This window comes from Malaya genurostris, chromosome 3 (assembly GCF_030247185.1).
Source record: "Malaya genurostris strain Urasoe2022 chromosome 3, Malgen_1.1, whole genome shotgun sequence".
Taxonomy (NCBI): Eukaryota; Metazoa; Arthropoda; class Insecta; order Diptera; family Culicidae; genus Malaya; species Malaya genurostris.
The window spans coordinates 270,243,764-270,261,641 of record NC_080572.1 but is presented as its reverse complement, the minus strand read 5'-3'; the positions used below and the strand labels follow the sequence as shown (position 1 = coordinate 270,261,641).

General features: G+C 39.5%; 1 protein-coding gene across 2 annotated transcripts in view; it reads left to right on the top strand.

Moving 5' to 3' along the window:
- LOC131438857 (zwei Ig domain protein zig-8) overlaps nt 1–17,878 on the top strand; it is a 701,379-nt gene that overhangs the window by 355,382 nt on the left and 328,119 nt on the right. For both annotated transcript variants that reach the window (XM_058609195.1, XM_058609194.1), the window contains exon 3: nt 11,463–11,698. In XM_058609195.1, the coding sequence (XP_058465178.1) occupies nt 11,463–11,698 (236 nt within the window). The remainder of the gene's footprint in view (nt 1–11,462; nt 11,699–17,878) is intronic.

Below are 17,878 nucleotides of genomic sequence, written 5' to 3'. Positions count from 1 at the left end.
CCCTGGGGTACACCAGCAGGAATAGTAAATCTTTCTGAAAGTGCATTATTCAGAGAAACCTGGAATGCTCCATCTGCAAGATAATTTTTGATAATTTTAATAAGATACATGGGAAAATTATACCGATGCAGTTTGAACACCAGTCCATCGTGCCACACATTATCGAATGCCTTTTCAATATCCAATATTGCCATGGCAGTCGTTTTGGACACTGATTTGTTTTGCTGGATGACGTTGTTAACCCTTGTGAGTTGGTGGATGGTGAATCTTCCTTTCCGGAACCCAAACTGTTCTTCCAGAAATATATCCTGTTCATCTGCAAAAGCAAGAATTCGCCTTTGTATTGACTTTTCAAGTAGCTTGGATAGGGCGGAGAGTAAGCTGATGGGTCGATAGCTCTTGGAAAAGGAAGGATCTTTCCCCGGTTTCAAAACTGGGATAACTTTAGCTAACTTCCACATTGAAGGGAAGTAACCAAGCTCCCAGCACCTGTTAAAACGTTTAGCTAAGAAGACAAATGAGCGAATACTCAAATGTTTCAGCTCAATGTTGAATGTGTTGTCGAAACCGGGGGCCTTCATATTTTTGGATTTTTTCACAAAAGCCATCAGCTCATTCGCAGTAACTCTACTTTCCTCAGGAACCAAGCTGTCTGATTGGTCAACCTCAGCTACGCTATCAGCAACGGCTCTTTCATGTGGACTAACAATGTTGAGTCCTAAATTGTGAGAACACACAAACTGCTGGCCTAGCGCATTTGCCTTCTCTACTGGTGTGATTAAAGGTATTCCTTCAGCTGCGTCCTGGGGTGACATCAGAGGAGGAATAGGCTTCGGTTTTTTCTTAAGCACCTTCGTTAAGGACCAGAAGGGCTTTGAATGTGGGAGAATTTCCCGAAGCTTTTGCTGGAAGTTCCTGTTGCGAAGCTCAGATATCCTTTCCTGGATTATCCTAGTTAAGTTGTTATAAGTAGTCTTCCTATCTAGGATGCCAGTTCGTTGATACTGCCTCCGGTAGATATTCCGAAGTCGGATGAGTTTCTTGGTGACACTGTCGATTTGAAGAGAGGAACTCCGCATATGTTGTACTGGAACCGTCCTATCACGAGCGACTGTGATTGAATGCTGGAAGGAAGATAGGGCTGCATCGATTTCCATCGGGGAATCAAGTGGCAGATCGATATTAATAAATTGGTCGGCGATTTGTTGAAATTGGACCCAATCGGTGCGATAATAGTTCCTCCGAGGTTGAATAGGCACTGTTTCTGGTGAAGATCCCAACGTCAATATTACTGGAAAGTGGTCAGAAGAGAGCTCGTTGAAGACAACCGGAGAGCTGTCTATAGCGATGTTGCTGATGAATATATCCAAAATGGAATGAGCTCCCGATCTGGAAAGTCGCGTTGGTTGATCCGGAGCGAAGATGTTGTATTGTCCAGCTTCGTAATCTTCGGCAAGTACGAATCCGTTTCGATTCTGTCTTTTGTTTCCCCACAGCTCATGCCGTGCGTTCAGGTCCCCAGCAATGATGAATTTGTTCTGTCGTCGAGTGAGCATAGCCAGATCTCGCTTCAATGATGCACACGTACCATTTCGAAGATTGGTTTGTTTGGGGCAGTACGCTGCAATGATGATGATGGGTCCCATCGTCGTTGTAATCTCAATTCCGATGGCTTCTATGAGTTGCAATTTAAAGGCTGACAGAAGCCTGTGCTGAATGGATCGTTTAATGGCAATGGCAACTCCCCCTCCTCTGGTAGTTGCCCTGTCGAGCCTGTGAATCCTGTAATTGGAAATAAAAATAGAAATTTCAGGTTTAAGATGAGTTTCAGTTAAAATAGCAATATCAGCATTCTTCTCTTGAAGAAAGTCGGACAATTCAGCAGTTTTGCTCCTGAGTGAGCAAGCATTCCAATTTACTATAACCAACTCATTATATTGCATATTCGATGATGAATTTGCCTAAGGCGTTGATTTGATCTAACCGCGTTCTGCAGTTTCGTAGTTTTGTTGTCATTGTTTCAAAAATGACGATCAGTTGTTCAGCAGAAAATAAATCACCAGAGTCATCCTTTGCTTGTGGTTGATTATTGCCCCATCCAGGAGGGATTTTTGAGGAAGATTCTTTTTGTGATCCAGCGGCTGAATCTTTTGGATTGCTGCGAGGAAGTGGCGGCAAATTCGGAAGATACCTCTTCGGTGGGAGCCGTGGGAAATTAACTTCATCCTTCTGTGGAACATTCTTGCGCGTTGATTGTTTGCGGGACGCCTGTTGTCGAATTTTTGTGAACTCAGCACGTTTGGGACACGATTTGCTAGTGGATGGATGGTCGCCATCACAGTTCACACGTTTTACAGCGATGCACAGTGGTCCAAAACGGCAATTTCATGCCTTTAATTATTTTTCAGCAAAACCGTAGACTTTTCATCATTGGTGTCTTATAAAAAGTTGCACGGGTTGTTACTGCGGTTTTATGTACATGGACGGCCATGTTCCAGTACACGTGTAAAGACAGATAAAAAAATTAACTTTTTACTGGAAGCAGCTAGAGAATTTTCGTTTTCGACAATATTGTAGAAAATCAAATTTCGAGTAACTTTACTTAAGAAAATTTTTTTCTAACTCTAGCCGTTAATTAATTTTAGGTGGTTTAAATAATAAAGTTTTAAAAATCAGTTTTTTTGTTCTAACAAGTTTTATGTTCTTCTGAGAGTAATGAATTTTTCTACAAAACTAGATTTTGTGCAAATACTTAACAGTCTATAACATTTCAAAGTGCTATGATAAATATCAAAAGAGTTATGAATATTTTTATGTAAAATACAGTCGAAATTCAAACTTATATATCGTAGAAGAGTGCAAAAAGTAGCAGATCAAACAGTTTAGGTTGGATAATAATTTCGATTTAGAACAAAACCTCGAAGGAATGGTTTGTATCCGATTGTATCCAAGGATTTCATCAATAAATATAACTGGAAAATTGGAAGCCGCTGTAATCCACATCGAGTGTTAGATGACGAATAGCGTTTGAGGCTTTATACCATACTGTTTATGTGAATTACAGGTACTATCGTGGGAGTCTTTTGATTACTGGTTCTGTTTCCAATAAGATATCCCTCGTTTCCCAGCAACTTTGGAAACGAGGGAGACTAAATTGACTGCTTTATAAATTAAATTTTTCGTCATCTTTTTTTACCATCCAGAACCAATAGCTTTGATTAAAATTATTTCGTCTAGTCATCCAATCAGCAAACAATTATCCCATCCACTTCGTTAATCTCTCTCACCCTCGAACGCAAAGGACATCGCCCTTTCCACTATTGTTTCACAGTTCAAACCGGGCGCCGATGACGAAACGAATGTTTCCACGATCCACCGTGTGTTTATCACCCTGAAAATGAAAATCATTTTCCGCATGAATTGGCCTCCCGACAGAGCTGCAGACGGGAGACAACTTCTGACGGATGGATTAGTGCAACTTAAGACACCGTCCTCCGACGTCGAAGTAGTCTTCTGCGAAAAGGCGTTCACCTTCCGTCCAAGTGATGAGAAGAAAGCCCGAGGACGCGCCTGGGATCCGTCAGAATCGATTTTCATCAGCGTACCGGGGCGCGGATTCATGGTTCGAAGGATGAAAGCTCGTTGACACGTCTCGTCATAACCTCTGAAGAATGGATAAATAAATAAGTTGACGGTGCGCGCCTTGCCATGCGACAGAGCCGCCACTGCCAGAATAGTCACAGGACCCATTTGCCGAAGCTTTCAGTGTCAACCATCGGACTGGGATGGTGGCAAAGTGGATGAGGAATGGATCAGAACATCAATCATCTTGAAGTGGTTTGGACTGTATGAAATTGGATTGGATCCTGACAATTGTGACTGGCAATGGGCAGGCACCGCTCGTTACTAATTCATGCTGATGGTTTTTTTTCCTTTCTCTCTTGACATCGGGTGGTATGAGGTGAAACTGTTTGCTCTTGAGAATGAATATGTGTGTCGTTAGTTTGCAGTTCATGTACATAAAATCTTCGGATTGTGTTTTAATTGGACTGAAGTAATTACAGAACGTGTACTGAAGCACTTGAGTGGAGAATGAAATTAGATCGTGATTTATGAGCTAGCTTGAAATTAGAACAGATTTATTATTTGGGATGCAGAAGAAAAGTCCTTCAGAACACAAATGGACATTATTGCTGGGATGCAACACATTTTCTTTCAATGGTTTCACTGAATAATTTATGATGATTTCTACGACTCGTGTTCATAACTTTGCACTTCACATATGAGAACAATAATTTACAATTTATTTCTGAATCCTTTTAAATAATCGAAAATAGTTTGTACTTGCTTCTTTGTAAAAGGCACATCAACTCACCAAAAGGCAATATATTTGGTAGTTAGGTAATCATAAGAAAATTTCTTATAACAATCAGACAATATTCTGAGGGAGTCAAATACGACGACTAAGGTGGATGGGGAAGCAATTGAAAACTTTGGTTTTTTATACAATTCCTTTTTTTGAGCAGTTCAAGAACAGTGTGCCATGATAATCCCAAAACAATGATCTTTCCAACCTATTGAAATTCTCCAGGTCACTTCAAAGCACTCGAGTCAGTTTCGCGTTCGAATTTCATCTAATATCAACTCGCAACTAACCAACAGTAATTCACGAAATGGTTTTTCGACAAAAATATTACATCTAACGGTAGTTTTCTAGAACGTGATTCTCCGAAAAGAAATTGGACCAAAAACGATTCACCAAACCGCGTTTCACAGAATGGCAATTCGCCAAAAGACAATTCACCGAAAGACTACTTGCTAAAAAGAAATTTATCGAATAGAAATTTCAAGAAAGGAAATTGGCTGAAAGGCAACCTACCGAAAGGAAACTTACCGAAATCAATTTCGCCCAATTCACCAGAAAGTAATTCCTAGAATGACGATTCGTTTAGCAGCAATTCGCAGAATAGAAAATCGTATCTCCTCTAAAATATTTCACCAATAAGCATTTTGTCGAAAAGCATCCTGCTAAAACTCAGTTTGGTGAACATGATTTCGCCGAACGATCCTTCGAAGGGAATGAATAAAAAACTTTGATGTTTCCGATAAGAAATTCGAGGAAAGGCAATTCGTCAAAATGTGATTTTAGGAGTGGAAAGTCATCGTAAGACAATTCGCCCAGCAGCAATGCGCACATTTAGTTAAGAATGCGAATGACCGAAGCATTTGTTGGTTTTAATTTGCCGAAACACAATTCACCAAATCATACCTCCAACCGGAAATCTGTGGGAACTCCAATTCAACGAAAGGATGATAAGGAATTTGTTAAAGAACAATTGAAATCAAAACAGTTTACCGAAAGACAAGAAAAAATGCACTAAAAATTATTTCGCAAAAATAACTAGCAATTCGTTCGATTTTTTTGCGAAAAACGTTCTTTGAAACGAAATTGGCCGACAGTCATTTGGCTGAAAATCAATTCGAAAGGCAATGCAAACATTCGTCAAAATTTAATTCACTGAAAACTTATTCGCCCAAATGCAATTTTCTGAAACTCTGCAAATCCAGAGAACGTTTTTCGACTTTCTTGAAGAAACAATTATACGAAATGAAATTGGATCAAAGATCAATTTGCCGAAAGGCAATTCACCGAGCAACAATTCTCCGAAAGGTAATTCGCCGAACGTTAATTTGCCGAAAGCAAATTCATCCGAAAGGAAATTGACTCACGTAAAAGACAAATTCGTCCAAAGAATATTCGCGCAAAAAGTAAATTCTCCCAAAAAAAATTGCCCAAAAAGAAATTCGCCCAAGAGAAGAAATTCGCACAAAATGAAATTCGCACAAAAGCAAATTCGGCCAACAAAAAATTTGCTTGAAAGGAAATTTACTCACAAGAAAATTCGCCAAAATTCTATCCAAAAGGAAATTCTACCTAAAAGGAAATTCGCCCAAAAGGAAGTTGGCCGGAAAAGTAATTCGCCCTTAAGGAAAGTCGCTTAAAAAAAATTTTCCCAAAAAAATCTCCCAAAAGCAGATTTGCCTAAAAGGACATTCACCCTAAGAAAATTCGTCCGATAGGAAATTCGCCCAACAGGAAACTCGCACAAAAAAGACATTTTCCCAAAATTCACCAAAAGTAAATTCGCCAAAAAAAAATTGGTCCAAAAAAAAATTCGCCTAAACGCATATTCGCCTAAAGGAAAATTCACCCAAAAGAAAATTCGCCCAGAATGAAATTCATCCAAAAGTGAAATAACCCATAAGAAATTCGCCAAAACAGAAAACCACCTATATATAAAATGGGAATGCCCAAATGAGAAGTCGACTAAAACGGAAAACGATCAGAAGGAACATCATCCCAAATGAAAATCGCCCAATAGGAAATTCGCCGAAAGGCAGTTCGCCGAAATTCAATTCCCCGAAGGGCAATTCTTCGAAAGGCAATTCACCCAAAAGAAAATTCGACCCAATAATTAATTCGCCCAAAAGGAAATTCGCCAATACGTAAATTTTCCCCAAAAGGAAATTTTCCCGAAAGGTAAATTGCCCAGAAGAGAAATCGCCCAGAAAAAAAAATTACCCGAAAGGAAAATCGCTCAAAAGAAAAATAGCCCAAAATCGAATATCATCTAAAAGGAAAATCGCCAAAAAAGAAATTCACCGAAAGGCAATTTGCTCAAAGATAAATTCGCCGAAAGGAAATTTGCCCAAACGGTAATTCGCCCAACAGGCAATTCGTCCGAAAGGAAATTCGCCCAAAAGGAAACTCGCCTATAAGGAAAATCGCCCAGAAGGAAGTGCGTCCAAAAGGACCTCCGCCCAAAAGGAAATTTGACCAAAAGGAAATTCACCCAAAATGAAATTCCCTTAAAAGGAAGTTCACCCTCAACAAAAATTACTCGAAAGGAATTTTACCTAATGAAAAATTTGCCCAAACACAATATCACGAAAAAGGAAATTTGTTCAAAAGATAAATCGCCTAAAAAGAAATTCGCCCCAAAAAGAAAATCACCCAGAAGGAAAACCACCGAAAGGTAATTCTACGAAGCCTCAACAAAATCGAATCAAGACAATTCGCCGAGAAATGGTGCGCATAAATTCTATGAGACACAATTCGTCGAATAGCTATTTTTTTTAAAACGAAATACTTGAGAACAAAATTCATCAAGGGCAATTCGCTGGAAGAAAATTCATTTAATGACAATTTGCCAGAAGGCGATTCGATTTATGGAAATTATTTGTAAGACAATTCACCGAAATTCAATGGCAATTCACCAAATATTAACTCGCTAAAGAACATTTTACCGAGCAGCAACATTTAATAAAAATTCCCCCAAAAGGAAAATCGTCCAAAATAAATTCGTCGAAAAGAAAATTCGCACAAAAGCGAATTCGTCCGGAAGGAAATTCAATCCAAAGGAATTTCGCCGAAATGGAAATTCGCCCAAAATGAATATTGCCTAAAAGAAAATTCACCAAAAAGAAAATTCGCCCATAAAGATTAGGAATTCACCAATTAGGAATTTCTCCCAGGAGGAAATTCGCCCAAACACAATATCACCCAAAAGGAAATTCGTTCAAAAGAAAAATCGCCTAAAAAGAAAATCACCCCAAAAGGAAATTTTCCCAATAGAAGTGTTGAAGGCAACACCACGGAGCCCGAAAGATGCTTTGTGCAACACGACGTCGAAGGAGGATGGTAAACGTCAACAGCAAGAAAGCGGAAGGAATGTTGAAGAATCAGCTTGAAGAATCAGAATGTGTTAAAACTCTGAAGATAGAAGGTGAAATTTATCGAATAATTTAATTTAGCAGTACAAGTTGTGGTGAGGATAGAAATTTTAGAAGGATAAAAGAGTGATAGTTTGGATACACGAAAGGGTATAAAAATAGAAAATTTGTTATAAAAATGATACCTAAACCTTAACCTATTATCACAGATTATAGAATCCTTAACCTATTATCACAGACAGTTATCACATGTGGGTAATTTAGAATAAAACGTGCGAAATTTACAACTACTGAGAAGTAACGTATAGTAAGTGAAATCAAATGATATCTAGAAAACTTATGATTAATTACAAAACGTCATCAGGTTCAGTATATAATTTGCAGGTGAATCTGCAGGAGGAAAGTTGGAAGAAATGTTAGAACACCAATAATTGTGAGTAATTTTATTCCTTTGTGAACTAAATGCAATCAATGAAAATTCATAATAAACCAATTTTTAGCTTTGATCTGCTATATAGAAAGCTGATACGAAGAGTGTTTTCATTCCACTCCGAACAAGAAGAATTTCCAAAATAAATTCTTTCAAAAGGATATTCGCATAACAGGAAATTCGCCCGAAAGAAAATTCGACCCAAAGGAAATTATTTCAAATGGATATTAGTTCAAAGGGTAATTCACTCAAAAGGACCTTCGCCAAAAAGGAAATTCATCCAAAAGGAAATTCGCCCAAAAGGAAATTCGCTCAAAAGGATTTCTCCCAAAAAGAAATTCGCCTAAAAGGAAATTCATCCTAAATCAAAATAATTCGAAATGAATTTTGCCTAATGAAAAATTTGCCCGAAAGAAAATACGCCCAGAAGTAAATTCGCCCATAAGGATGTTCACCAATAAAGAAAATTCTCCCAAAAGGAAATTCGTTCAAAAGAAAAATCTCCAAAAGGAAAATCGCCCAAAAGGAAAATCGCTCAAAAGGAAATTCACGGAAAGGTAATCCTACAAAGTCTCTACAAAATCGAAAGCAATTCGATTAAAAGAAAATTCGTTCAAAACGGAAAGTAGCTCAGATGAAAATTCTCCCAAAAGTAAAATCGCCAAAAAGAAAATTCTCCCAAAAGGAAAATCGCCAAAAAGAAAATTTCCCAAAAGGAAAATCGCACAAAAGGAAATTCTCCCATAAGGAAATTTGCCCAATAGGACCCTCAGGAAATTAATTCAAATGGATATTAGTTCAAAAGATAATTCACCTAAAAAGGACCTTCTTCCAGATGTAAATTTGCCCAATAGAAACTTCATTAAAAAGGAAATTAGGAATTTTACCTAATAAGAAATTTTCCCAAAGAAAATTTGCCCATGAGGATGTTTACCAATAAGAAAATTCTCCCAAAAGGAAATTCCCCCAAAAAGAATATCACCCGAAAGGAATCTCGTTCAAAAGGAAAATAGCCTAAAAAGGAAATCGCCTCAAAAATAAAAAACTCCCAAAAGGAAATTCACCGAAAAGCAATTCTACGAAGTCTCATCCACATCGAAGCAAGGCAATTCACCGAAAGACAATTCGCCCAAAAGGAAAATTCTTCAAAATCGCCCAAAAGTAAAATTCTTCAAAATCGCCCAAAAGGAAAATTTCCCAAAAACAGAAATCGCTCAAAGGGAAAGTCGCCACAGAAAAAAATCCGCTTGAAAGGAAAATCACCCAAAAAGGAAATTTGCTCGAAAGGAAAATCGCGCAAAAATAAATTCATCGAAAGGTAATTCGACATATGGCAATTCGTCGAAAGGCAATTTGCCCAAAAAGAAATACGTTCAAAAAGGAAATTTGCCAAAAAAAATCGCTCAAAAAGAAATTCGCCCAAAAATATTCACCCAAAAGAAAATTCGCAAAAAAACATGAATTTCACATAAAAAGTAACTCGGTTAAAAGAAAATTCACCCAAAAGGCATTTCGCCCAAAAGGATGTTCACCCAAAACGAAATTCGCCCAAAAAAAATTCACCCAAAAAAATTTGCGCAAGGAAATTCGCTCGAAAGGAAATTCGCCAAAATGGAAATTTGTTCAAAAGGAAATTCGCCCAAAATACAATCCACCCAAAATGAAAATTCGCTCAAAAAGAATATTTCCCGAAAGAAAATTTGCCCAAACAGAAAATCGCCTGAAAAATTCACCCAAAAGTAAATTTTTCCCAACAGAAATTCGCCCAAAATGAAATTTGCTTAGAAAGAAATTCGCCCAAAAGGAAATTCGCCCAAAAGGAAATTCGTTCAAAGAGAATTTCGCCCAACACAAAATTCAGTCGAAAGGAAATTCTCCCAAAAAGAAATTCGCTTAAACAGAAATTCACCCAAAAAGGCATTTCGCCCAAAAGGATGTTCACCCAAAAGAAAATTCGCCTAGAAGAACATTCGCTCAGAAGGAAATTCGCCTTGAAAGAAATTCGCTCGAAAGAACATACGATCAAAAAGTATTTCGTCCAAAAGAAAATTTACCTTTAAAGAAATTAATTCGCTAAAAAATAAATTGGTTCAAAAGAAAAATTGCGTAAAAGGTAATTCGCGCGGAATAATATTCGCCTAATTAAATTTCACCGAAAGGCATTTTGCAAAATGAGAAATTACCTAATCGAAAATAAACTTGAAATGTTGGTTTTTAATGACAAGGTTATAATAAAAGTATGGAAAAACATTATGAGAAACGTGATATTATCAAACTTATTTTCTTGATAAATTTTCTATTTCTTTTCTAAATTCTTTTATAGCTTGAGTCGAGCTTGTCTCACCATTCATGCAAAACAATCGTTTTTTCATCCCAATCGGAGCAAGTCGACTCTGATTTGTCACGTTTTCCATTGTCATCTTCGGAAGTTGCCTCTTTGGTAATAGGAATTCCACGGATAAAAAATAGTTACGTGTTCGAGTCCCATCTCAGAGTTATTTTTCCGTTGTGCCAATTTTCGTTTCTGCTTTTCATTGAATACTCATTAGGAAATGTTTCGATGTTTCGGAATGCTTCGAATTCTTTACCGGTACCGAAAATGGAAGACAGGAATCGTTTAAATTTGTAAAATTCATTCAATATACATATATTTTAATCAGAACTGATAAGTCAAAAATCAATGTTTTAAGCTATTTTAAAATCAAAGATTGTAACTTGTGTTGCGGCGATACTGGTTACAGTTTTTAACGTTATTGAAATTTGATTATCAATTTTCAATTTGAACTCGTCAATCCCGTTTTTTTAAACCACAAACGAGAAAACATACCAATTCATCTATGTACTAGTATTTCACAACTCGAGTTGCGACTGAATAGTGCTTCAGGGAAAACTAATTGAGAGATTCAATATTGGTTTCATAAAAGATACAATTGTTCAAGCGTACTTCATTCTGATTTTAAACAGCATTATTCATCGGAACGAAACAATTCAAACGCACCGACTGACAGGACCCTTGAAAAGTGCTAATTTATTTCCGAATCCCTCAACGCAGCCGGCCAAATCCGGTAGGATTTGCCAAGCTAAAAGCACTTTTCGCAGTAATCATTTATTCAATTCTTGTTGAACAGTGTCGACTAATCCTTGCATGGTCGGCCTGTCAGTCATGGTCCGGAGCCGGCCACCCACGCTACCAGCAAAAAGCAGCGATACTAACAACATCATCCTGTGATGACTTTCCACTAAATTTGTCTTTTTTCTCGTGTTTCCTTTCGGCTTTCGTTGGCCACATTTCATACAGATAACAAATCAATACTTGCCAACACGGACTGGAAGAAACTATGGCAGGAAACGGGTCTACTCGGAAGCAGTGGCGGAGGTGGTGGTGGTGGAACTACAGGTGGCAGTGGAGGAACGAGTAACGGTGGAGCTGCTGGGCTAACTGTCGGAATTGGGACCATCAGTACCGGCATTGGCAGCCCTCGCCTAGACAATCACCTCGACAGCAGCGATTCGACGTTGCTCGATGACGGCGAGGTAAGTTTGTGTGTGTGTGTGTTTTTTTTCTCGAGCGAAAATTCCGTCAGGATTTTGCTACTTACTTCGAGAGAGACCATGCGCCTCCCTCGAATGCTTCAGCGGTTCAAAATCTAACTTTGTGTACCGAAAAACCGCAAAAGTTGTTTAGTCTCTTAAGCAATCAGTCCGCAATCCCGTTCAAGAAGCACGTAACTTTCGCCGAATTTAAATGCACTATTACACCGTCACTGGTCCGGCACTCGACGCTGCATCCGAGCGGCAACACAAAGCTGCAAAAGTAGAGAGGCCATAAGGGAAAACTTTCCGAGCTTGTCACCATTAGCAGATGTCGTTTCGGAATAGTTACGGTGCTGTTTGTTGAGTTATGGTTAAAGCCGAGTCACCCGGCCGCTTACCAATCGCTGTACTCGAGCGAAAATCTGCCAACTGACAGCGTCGACTGCAATATGCAACTACTGGTCTAATGATCAAACTTTGAGCAAATTTATGCAGCTCCGGAGACAATTTTCGATTTAATGACCACACATGAGAAGTCGCCTACTCGTCTCGCCCACTGTAAGCGATGTGAGCACTTCCCCCCCATGACCATGATGGGCTGCTCTCGAGAAACAATAAACACAACTCCTTCGTGCGCTACGACGAGTTTCGGTGCCAGTTTACTCTATGACTGACTATGAAACAGACGCCTCCTCTAACTTCGATGCCTCTTCATTTTCTGGCGGAACCGGTTCCAAAAATCCAAGTGAATAGAACTGGTTCACGACAGAATTTAACCCCCGAGATTGACTTCCGCATGGCAAAGACCAACCGACGATGCAACACAGACTGGGGCCTGTGGTGTCACTTCAGCCCACCCCCCTTCCCACGGCTCAAGTCACGTTGGTCTAAAAATGAATCGACCGACTTGTCCCTTGTTTGGGCCCCAAGGAATCCGTCCGCTGTGCAACGATGATGGTGACGATGATGAGGTGCAATTCCGTCTGCTCACTAGAGCAAACCAGAACACCCGTATCTCCGATGTGTTTGTGAAAATGGGGTTTTACGTACAGGCAATTTTCCGGCCCTAAGCTACTAATGCTGCTAATGCTACTGTTTTCAGTAGAAGCCAAATGGCTGCTGCTGCTGGGATTCGATTGGGAAGTGCTTGTCTCTAGAATTGCGGTCTGTGGTCCGTGGGGTTCGGAACGATGAAGTTCGGTCCGGTCGAGCGAATGATATGCAAAGTTGGGCCAATTTGAGTGTACCGGGCATTAACATTGAACAAATATTAAACCCGTTATGCCCGGAAGTTGACTGGGACCCGTCTGTTTATGGTAGTTACTTTTTATTGAGATTCGGAAAAGTTCGTACTGACTAAACTTTAGCAATGGTTTCCAGGATACAATTTGATGGTTACGGTACCTCAAACTTTTCCTAGCAATCAGTCGAAATCCCATTCTAATCCAAGGACTTAAATCACAAATTGAATCCGGTTTGAAGTTGATTCGTTTAATAACTATCCGATATTTTGATTAAAAGTAACTTCTCAACCAACCAACAGGCCAATCAATTTGGCTAAGCGACGGGAGTGCGAGAAAGAAGGAAAGAATTTCAAGTCCACGTAGTATTACTAATTCCCAACAATTTAGGTGTTTCAACTTTGACTCCTAATCAAGTCAACTTTAATTAATTAATTTATTTCGTTTGTTATAATTCAGGGACGTCATCATTTTAATTCAGTTAAGACACACTCGACCCTTACAAACTTTTTCCAGTTCGTGAAACGTTCATATCTGTCTCGTTGCTTTGGTGATGCGATGGAAGAGGAACCGTTTCGTTTCGTTTCGTTTCGTTCAAATAATTTTTTTTCTAGGTTGGTATGACTGTCAGTGACATCTGTGCCAAGTGTCACGTCAAAATATTCATTAGTGTTTAGTATTCGTCTGTCATTCCGAAATTTTAAAAGTGCAATCGGCGATTTTTACAATGGGCGAAATTATTCAACAAAGAAGTTCAATTGAATTTTGTGTGCGGAATCAAAGGTTGTAGCCGGGTTTCCATATAAAAACTGCCCCCAAACAGAGAAAAGGCGGGTAGGTAGTGTCAGAGACATAACCGGATGACGGAATACAAATAAAATGAGAGGTTTAATATTTCTTTACGTTTGAACGTCTTAAAACGTAAAGTTAACGCTATTTGCTAAATACTTTTTTATATTGCACCGAAGCGTCTGACTGTCTAATCTGACGTCCTGACGGAATTCCTCATTCTGAATTCTGAGACTGAAATTCTGGAACCGATTTTTGAAGCCGGATGTTAAAACTGAAACCTAAACTCAGACACTCAATTTCAATGCTAGATTCTGGAACTGAATTCTAAGCCTGAACTCGGGAACTGAATCCTAGCACTGATCGTGGACTTGGATTGTCAGGGATCAGAACAAATTGACTCAAATGGCACGTTCCCCTTGATATTTGGAGATTTGTGCCTTGCCATCAATTTGTTTTTAGCATCATTTTCCCGATATATAAGAAGGAAGGATTGAAAGGAAATGGTAAGGGTTGGACTAGGAGGATGGGAAAAATTGACGTCACAAAAATACATTAAAGCAGAAGTAAATTCTGCACCGCTAAGGGATGCTGAACAATCTGCTGGGGATCACATTTAGTGGAAGCAGAAGTAAATTCTGAGCCTCTACGAGGTCCCGAACAGTCTGCTGTTAATAAAACTTCCAGCCCCGAGAGGATTTAGAGATCTTACAAAAGCGACACCATTCTGCACTCCCGGAAGAATGCAAAACGATTCGCAGTATGTACGAGCAGAAGTAAATTCGGTACCCCCTAAAGGATGCCAAACAATCTATTAAACCTTATTTCAGGTGAATACAGAAAGGATTCATTCACGATGAACCCTTCTGACTATAACTCCTTACCACATTGGGTGAGAAACGAGAGAATATCCTTCAATTTTAGCTCCGCATACACAGACTCAACCATGTATGGAGAACCAAAAACCCGGATACGTAGTTGCGTCAATGCGAGACAGTTACATATCAGATGATATGAAGTACCATAATCGCATTCACACAAATCACACGAATAATACTCAGCACGTTGAATAGTAGTCATGTGATAATTGAGTTTGCAATTTCCAGTCAGAGCTCTGACCAGAATACTGCAATGATGCTTGGAGAAATGCAGTAGACACTTTGACATTTTCAGATTTAAATCTGGTAGAAATGCTTTTGTCTGAGTGCAAGTTTGCAAGCTGCGCCAGTAGCTGGCATGTTTGGATGCAGCCCAAGAACAAATCTTGTGCTTTATCCAACTAGTTGAAAGTGGTAAAGCTGGTTCAGGACCAACGAAATCATTCGTTGCACCAGCTCTAGCCAACTCATCAGCCCATTCATTTCCAGTAATACCACAGGAATTTAACAGCATTTGAAATGATGAGGTCTTCAATTTGAGTTCGACATGCGATCACTAGATTCGACCGTGATTCCGTTCATTCGAACTGAGTGCTTTCAAAGCTGCCTGACTGTCGGAACAAACATAATTTCGTTTACCACAGATTCCCTGCTGAAATGCCGATTGTATTCCACACAAAATCGCGTAGATTTATGCTTGGAAAACAGTACAGTATCTACCAAGTGAATGAGACTGCTCCAGCCTCATTTCACGACAGTAGACACCAGCACCAGCACGACCATTCAACAGAGAACCGTCCGTATAACAAACTATGTGTTCATCAAGTTGTCGTTCCAGACAACCAGACAACCATTCCTCACGAAGAGGATAGTTCACATTGAATGTTTTGAAAGAAAAACTACATGTGAGAGTTAGGTCACTAGGAGCGAGTAAATACTCATCCCACGTAACCATTTGAGACCACAAGCGAGTGTGGCTGGTAGCATAATCTAATGGGTTACTGTTCCAAAGCCCTGTAACCTTAAAACGGTATGCACAAGATAATGCTTCTTGTTTTAGGAACACATGTAGTGGATCAAAATGCACAGTAGTGCCTCTAGAGCAGCAGTAGGAGTTGTCGCAAATGCTCCTGTCATCGCCATTAGGACCATCCTTTGGAGATGATTTAGCTTTGACTGAACTGTCGCGGCTTCTCCTTTCTGCCACCATACAAGACATCCATATGCTAAAATTGGTCTAACAATAGTTGTGTAGATCCAATGAATGTATCTGAGTTTGAGTCCCTATGATTTTCCAAAAGCTCGTCTGCGTTGACCGAAAGCCATGCAAGCTCGTTTAATCCTGAAGTCAATGTGAGCAGACCAATTCAGTTTTGCATCAAGAATAACCCCTACGTATTTAACTTGATCAACCACAGTAACCTCTGAGCCGAAGAACTGTAACGGACGAGCTCCTGTGATTATCCTACGATGAGTGAAAAGCACCATTGATGTTTTGCCCGGATTTACAGATAATCCAACCTGACAACACCATTGTTCAACAGATCGCAGGGCTTGCTGTATTAAATCAAAGAGAGTGTTAATGCTTATACCGGTCATCAATATATGATAATCGTCGGCAAAACCATAAGTCGGAAATCCAAGGTTATTAAGTTTCCTCAACAAACCATCAGCGACTAGGTTCCATAAAAGTGGGGATAGTACACCACCTTGAGGACACCCACGGACACTCAGCTTTCTAATCTCTGCTTGCCGAAGCGATGAACAAAGAAGTCGATTGCTAAGCATTGCGTGTATCCAAATTGTGATACTTGAAGGTATGCCATGACCACGGGTTGCTTCCATAATTGAATTGAAAGACACGTTATCAAAGGCACCTTCAATATCTAGGAAAACTCCCAAGCAAGATTGCTTTTGTGAGAAAGCTTTTTCAATCATGTAACAGGGTTGTAGTGGACTTTCCACGCTGGTAAGCATGTTGCATTAAATGTAGCGGATGCACGCCCAAACTAACATTCCTGATATAGTGATCTACTATGCGTTCCACTGTTTTAAGAAGAAATGAGCCCAGACTGATAGGCCTGAAACTCTTCGCTTCGCATAGTTTCTTTAGTCTAGCAGGTTCAGCATTCCACCAAGGAGTTCCTCAAGTAGCTCGCACAATCCGAAAAGGACAAGCATCTTCATATGCTGCAACTATGAGTGAGTTTGTCTAGTCGACAACATTTTCCAAATCAATTGGGGTTTCAATTGTTGGTTGGTATCCGCAAAATCTAGTCGCCAAGCCCTCTTCATAAAGGTCCCAGTTTGTAGATTTGGGATTACGATATGTGATAATATCAGATTTAACGTTTGAATGATCAAAGAAGATGTACTTATGATCAGACAACGAAGGTTCGAGCTTATCGGAGACTATCCAATTCACCAACTCATGCGCAATTCTATCAGAGCAGAGAGTTACGTCCAAAACCTCCTCTCTTCCAGATCTCGCAAAAGTTGGACGATTTCCTGCATTCACTATGTGCAGGTTTGTAGTGCTCACAAATTCCATCAAATCAGAGCCTCTCGAATTTATATCTGTGCTGCCCCAAATGATATGGTGAGCATTGATGTCACTGCCGATTACAAGCGGTAAATCACTTTTGCAGTAGTATGATACAACCTTTTTGAAGCCATCGCTTGGCGAAGGTTGGTTATGCGGTAAATATGCCGAACAATAGACATATTTTCTGTCTATGCCATCAATAGTCATATCAACTGTGACAGCACAAATATCCCGAGTTGTGAGCTCCGATATGAGAGAAACATCGAGAGCACTATTTGCAAGTATGCATGCTCGAGGCATTTCACGTGGATTAGTCATACCGTTCTTGTTGAAGGCAACAAAGACTGGGTTTAACAATTTTCCAACGTAGACGTTCCCCTTTTGGAAATATGGTTCTTGAACCAAAGCTATAGAAGCTTTACCTTCTTGCAGAAGTCTAGATAGATTTATAGTTGCTGTACGTTTGTGCTGGAGATTGATTTGTGCTACTCTAACCATTACCAATTAGAATAATGAACACTCCATCTCCAGCACTTATCGTACAACAATTAGAAGAAACTAAATATATTTGCTTATAATCGCCTATAGCGAACCATGGAAGGATTTTTTTAAATGTTTTAATCATTTAAATCCCACGAGTTGCGCAGAAACAAGTCGTCCACTGTGCCAGAGCTTCGCTTAACACAGTAAGGGAAAACCCCAAGATATTCCGTTCACGACTGCACTG